Genomic DNA, 5,506 nt, shown 5'->3' with positions numbered 1-5,506 from the left:
GTCCCAACAGAGATGTCTAATCGGCTTGAATGGAATCATCAATATACAGCGCATCCACCGGCCGGGATGGGAGTCCGGGCGGTTCGGGCCCAAGCTCCCGCACACCTGCGGCCCCCCTGTCGCCGCGGGGCCACCCCGTGACTCTCATCCAACGCAGGGCCACAAAAGTTCCGTAAAAGCTGGTGGAAGAAGAAAAATGCCGGTGGGGGGTGACGGGAGAGAGCAAACGGGGAGAGCTGCGAGCTGGGAGGCCTGTTTGCAGAGTGTGCGGGTGAAAAGGCATCTCATGTTCGGGGGGCACATCTGCGGGCGGGCGAGGGGCTGCGAAGGGGGGCGGGGGCGGGGGCTGCAACCGCGCGGGGTCGGGGGGGCGGGCGGCGGGAGCGCGGGGACCTGTGAGCCCGGGTCGCCCCGCCGCCTACGCAGGCCCCGACGGCGACTCCGAGCTCCCCAGGAGGCGCCCCGAGGCGCGGGTGCTGCGGGCCGCGGCCTCCCTTCTTCCCCACCTGCCTCGCTTCCCCTTGGATCTAAAGCCTTTCCGGGTTGTCCTCGGCTGCTTTTTTCAAAGTGATCGCCGCCTTCCTAAATTTCCCCTTTTTAAAACTTGGGCGGCGGTGGTGGGGTGGAGGGGGGATGTTTCTTTTCCTCTTTTCCATAAGCGCGTGGCCGAGCCGGCGGTGCCCCCCTCTCCACGCACCCCGCCTGCCCCTTGCCCGGGGGGTGGGGAGCCGCAGACACACAGTTCCGGAGGCGGACGGACAGACGGACCGACGGACGGACGGCGGCACGCGCACGCACGCAGCCCCCTGAGAGCGCCCCCGAGTCGGGCCGCCGCTCGCCCCCGCGCCCAGCAGGTGCGCGGCCCTGAGGCAGGTGCGAGGCAGGTGCGAAGCTACGGGGAAGTTCTAAGTTTTGTTTCGCTGGGGGTTCGGGGTGGGGTGGGGGCGGGTGGAAGTGGGGCGACGCCACGTTCTCTTTATTCTTAGGGCGACTGCTTTGGGCTCTCCCCCAGGGCGGCGGCGGCCTGCAGCCTCCTCGCTGCCCACTGGGCCGCCCGACCCCGCGCCCGCCGCCGCCGCCGCCGCCGCCGCCGGATCCCATCAGAACATACTGCTCTTCACTAAGGCGGCTTTGGCACCGTTGGGTCTTTGGAGCGAGGATAGGACGCTGGCGAAGGGGCCCCCGAGCGAATCCGGGATGGAGGTGATGGGGCCGGGGCCCGGGGCCCAGCCCTGTCCGGGGCCCCCCGCCGCCGCCAGGCCTCCCGCCGCCGCCGCCGCCGCCGCCGCCGCAGCCGCTGCCGCCGCCGCCGCCGCCGCCGCCGCGCCGCCCTTGCCGGGCTCGCCGCCCGGGCCCCCGGGCCCCGCCGCCCCCGGGGCTCCCGCCGGGCTGGGCCCGCCGCCGCCGCCGCCGCTCGCCCCGCAGCTGGGAGCGGGGTTGGGGTTGGGGCCGGGCCCGCCCGTGCTGTCCGGGTCGGTGCTCTTGGCCTCCTTGCTCTCGTCGTCCCGGGACGAGTCGGACTTCTTCCCCGAGGACCCGTTCTTGGCCGCGGCCGCCGCCGCCGCTGCAGCGCGCTCCTGCTTGCGGAACTTGGCGCGGCGGTTCTGGAACCACACCTGGCCCGGGAGCAGAGGGGGGGGGGAGCCGGTGAAGCGCGGGGCGGAGGCCCGGTGCACCTGCCCCGGGTGCGCGCCCCTGGACCTACCCCGGGTGCGCGCCCCTGGACCTACCCCGGGTGCACGCCCCTGGACCTACCCCGGGTGCGCGCCCCCTGCACCTGCCCCGGGTGCGCGCCCCTGGACCTACCCCGGGTGCACGCCCCCTGCACCTGCCCCGGGTGCGCGCCCCTGCACCTACCCCGGGTGCGCGCCCCCTGCACCTGCCCCGGGTGCGCGCCCCTGGACCTACCCCGGGTGCGCGCTCCTGCACCTGCCCCGGGTGCGCGCCCCTGGACCTACCCTGGGTGCGCGCTCCTGCACCTGCCCCGGGTGCACGCCCCCTGCACCTGCCCCGGGTGCGCGCCCCTGCACCTGCCCCGGGTGCGCGCCCCTGCACCTGCCCCAGGTGCTGGAGTCCGGGGAACCCTCCCCGGCGGCCTCCCGAGCCAGGCAGGCTGCGCACAAGGCCTACCCCGGCCGCCCGCGCGGTGCATCCCGAGAGCCTCCGGGGCGGCGGCTCTAAGGTTAGAGTCCCTTTGCCGTGGGGACGGGGAGGGTCTCTCTCGCGGCCCGTCCTGGCCTCTGCGCCCCGAGGAGCGCAGGGCGCGCGGCTCACCTTGGCCGCTACAAGGTCACAGCCAGCCGCGGTTCGAGGCCCTCGTGGAGCCACGGCCCCTTTGCCAACGTGATGCAAGGCACAGTGACCGGAGGAGGCAGTTGCGCTACAGGGCTCCGAGTTAAAGACTGACAGCCGGAGTTAGGAGGCAGCAAACGGCGGGAACCGAAGCCCCGCTTGCTCGGGCAACACCGGGGCGAGGTCTGCGCTCCCCGCCCAGGGCGCTCGCTCCCGTCCTGCGAGAGCCTCGCTCGCTCACGGCCCAAGACTCCCGAAGCCTGCGCAGGGCTGCGTGGGGCGGGAAGCGCTGCCAGCGGGGCCGCATAGACACGAGCCCGCACCGCCTGCGCTCAACCCATCCGAACTGGGCCTCTCGGGTCAGCCCTGGGTCAGCCCTGGGTTAGCCCCGGGCCCGTGGTGGAGCCGCCAGGAGCACCGTCCCGGTCCCCGTCCCCGTCCCCTGCCCCCGGGCCTGGCTGCACACTCAGCCCATCCGAACTGGGCCTCTCAGGTCAGCCCTGGGTCAGCCCTAGGTCAGCCCTGGGTCAGCCCTGGGTTAGCCCCGGGCCCGTGGTGGAGCCGCCAGGAGCACGGCTGGGTCCCCGTCCCCGTCCCCTGCCGCCCCCCCCCCCCCCCGGCCTGGCCGCGCCTACCTGGACCCGCGCCTCGGTGAGGTCGATCTTCAGGGCCAGCTCCTCACGGGTGTAGATGTCGGGGTAGTGCGTCTCGGCGAAGACCCTCTCCAGCTCTTTGAGCTGCGCGCTCGTGAAGGTGGTGCGGATGCGCCTCTGCTTGCGCTTCTCGTTGAGGCCACCATGGTCGGTGAAGAGTTTGTAGGGAACTGGGGGGACGGAGGAGGGGACAGAGCGTGAGCCGAGCTGCCCGGGGCGCGCCCCGGGGCCGCAGTGTGGGGCCACCCAGGCCAGGCAGGGCGGCGCGGGCGGCCGGCGGCGGGCAGGCTAGTGCTGGGCCGAGCCCGGCAAGCCTCGGGCTGCAGCCGGGTCCCCCTCGGCTCCAGCGCCCTGGGTAGGAGGGGGTGACACGGCGCCCCGGGGTCAGCGAACCAGAGAGAGAACCAGAGAGGCGGAAAAGAGTCCAAAAACATCAGTCGGCTCATGTGGGGAACCGGGCAAGAAGTCCCCCAAACGCTCCCACGGTGGCACCTTCCCAATTCCCAGAAGTTGACCCTGCCCAAAAAGTTGGGGGGGAAAAAGTGCTGCAAAAAAAAAAAAGATGATAACGATAATAAATTAAAGGAATAATCACAAACAGGACCAGCCAGAGAGGTGTGAGCCGCTGTCGGTTCTTAAAAAGCGAGAGCGGGAGACACTGCCAGTAATGAGCTTTACTCTTTGTTATTTAATTATTTTCTAAGCTTTACGTCTCATCGCAAAGTAAATAAATTATGCCTATCATTTTGGCAGCTTAAGATAATTTTGTTGGCGGTTCGGGTGTGACTAGGATAGTGTAACCCTGTAAGTGAATTACCCCTCCCTGCAATCGCTTCTAACGTGATAAATTCTTTCATTTGTGTAAGCAAATTTCGTTTGGTAAATACTAAACACATTTCCATTTTCAAATGCAATCAAGGCTTCCTATATACGAGCGGAAAGGCGGCTTCCTCGGCCGAGAAAGCTGGCGGTCCTTACCTGCGGCGTACGGACTGCTCTGGTGGTCCCTGAGGGTGCCGAGGCTGCAGGATCCCGGCGTGAGGGACGGGCAGCCGGACGTGGCCCCAAAAGTGGTCCTTATCGGGTTATACTGGAAGCCACTGGCCTGGCTGCAGGAACTGAAGTCTGCATAGGCTGAAGCCAGGCTCGAGGTGTCCATCCCAGCCATACAGGACTCGTAGGCAGAGGAATTGAGGTAAGAATATTCCATTTTATACATTGAAAAGGCTCTGGATGGCTCAGCCAAGTGGAAAAATGAAATAAAAGATGGGTATGGAGAAGGTGGCTGGAGTGGGGAGATGTGCACAGCTCAACGCCTGCCTCCAAACTGGCCTCCTTACTACCAGCAGAGCCTAGTTTTATGAAAAAGCCTCCTATGAGATGCCTTGTCTGAGGTCTCTAGAGCATATAGTCCTCATAATAAACTTGGCTCTTTCCACTTGGACAATAGCAAAGCGGTTGGTCTTATTGCTGGCGCTTTTTACATGACAATAACTCATCCGTCTATTGGGCTGGCACTGGGGAACTGAGCTGCCCAACCTCCCTATCATTGATTCCTGCATCTCTAATTAGAATTTAATACCACACCATTACGCACCGAGCCCCTGATCCTCCCTTCTAACCAGCTCCCTGCCCTTTAATTCAATCACACTACTTGGAAATAATGAAAGTTGGGTGACGATTCACTCTGATCCAATTTCCCCGAGCTTTTAAGCCTTTTTAACTGATCATATACCTTAGGCATAAATTGAGATAGTGTGTGTGTTTTCCCCCTTCTTCGTCCTCCTTTTTTTTTTTTTCCCTCGGTGAGGAAGAAGAAACCTTGATGTCATAGAAAACCTGTTTTGTAAGAGCGTTACACGCTCAATTTAACAACAAGCCTACCCCCCGAAGTGCATGAAATGTTATAAAGGACTGGGACATTGGCAAGACTCGGGCGCCCTGTAATGTGGAGTAAGTGGGCCGAGGGGGTTTCCGTGAAGGAGAAGCGGATTTCTTTACGATACACCTGGTAGAGGGGGTTTAAAAAAAAAAAAAGGAGCGTCTTATAAATTGCATTTCTTGTCGCGGCTTAACATGCTTTTCTAGAGCCTCCGCTTACACAGCTGTTTAAAAAATAAAGCAACGTCCACGTAAAGCTCTTGAATGTGAAACATCTGGACTGTCGACCGATGGCTTCCTTGCGGTCCGCTCTGTGTCTTTCTGCATTAGCTGCAGGTTTGCGTTTCGTCGGTTTGGAGGTTCTGGGCGGTTGTTGATTTTGATTACAAGCCGTGACTGGCAAGCGGGCAGGAAGCCTCCCTAACGAACGTGTGTCCTCTTCCCTCCCTCCATGGGAACTCTGCTCTCTTAGCACCCACTACGCTTTGCCAGGTGCCCCCCCCCCACCCCAGACCCGCGGCTGCGAAAAGAGGGGTGTACGCGCTCGCCCTTCGGGTCTGCTGACCGCTGGGAGCGGAACCTTTGCTCTTTACTGAGCGCCCAGGCTGCGGGTCAAGCACTTTCCTTCCCCAACTCCCCAGGCTCTTGGGTGCTGGCCGCAAGGTACAGACAAAGGAGCC

At 63.9% G+C, this 5,506-nt stretch overlaps 1 protein-coding gene across 1 annotated transcript; it reads right to left on the bottom strand.

Moving 5' to 3' along the window:
- Window positions 1–1,100: 1,100 nt before the first annotated feature.
- PHOX2B (paired like homeobox 2B) lies at window positions 1,101–4,164 on the bottom strand. The gene is made up of 3 exons (XM_055339325.1): window positions 3,924–4,164; window positions 2,928–3,115; window positions 1,101–1,616 (listed from the first exon to the last, which is right to left on the bottom strand). Exons 1-3 carry the CDS (start codon window positions 4,162–4,164, stop codon window positions 1,101–1,103), a joined length of 945 nt encoding a protein of 314 aa, XP_055195300.1.
- Between the last annotated feature and the right edge of the window lie 1,342 nt (window positions 4,165–5,506).

This window comes from Nyctereutes procyonoides, unplaced genomic scaffold (genome assembly GCF_905146905.1).
Source record: "Nyctereutes procyonoides isolate TBG_1078 unplaced genomic scaffold, NYPRO_anot_genome, whole genome shotgun sequence".
In the NCBI taxonomy this organism is placed as follows: domain Eukaryota; kingdom Metazoa; phylum Chordata; class Mammalia; order Carnivora; family Canidae; genus Nyctereutes; species Nyctereutes procyonoides.
Note: the sequence above shows the minus strand (reverse complement) of the source record. Positions and strands in the feature narration are given on the sequence as shown.

What these genes read in the sequence shown, in the direction of transcription:
- PHOX2B (XM_055339325.1), bottom strand. Translation starts at nt 4,164, where the DNA reads ATGTATAAAATGGAATATTCTTACCTCAATTCCTCTGCCTACGAGTCC. An exon ending in GAGCAGTCCGTACGCCGCAG is followed by an intron (nt 3,116 to 3,923) that starts GTAAGGACCGCC and finishes CCGTCCCCCCAG; the next exon opens with TTCCCTACAAACTCTTCACC. An exon ending in TCACCGAGGCGCGGGTCCAG is followed by an intron (nt 1,617 to 2,927) that starts GTAGGCGCGGCC and finishes CTCCCGGGCCAG; the next exon opens with GTGTGGTTCCAGAACCGCCG.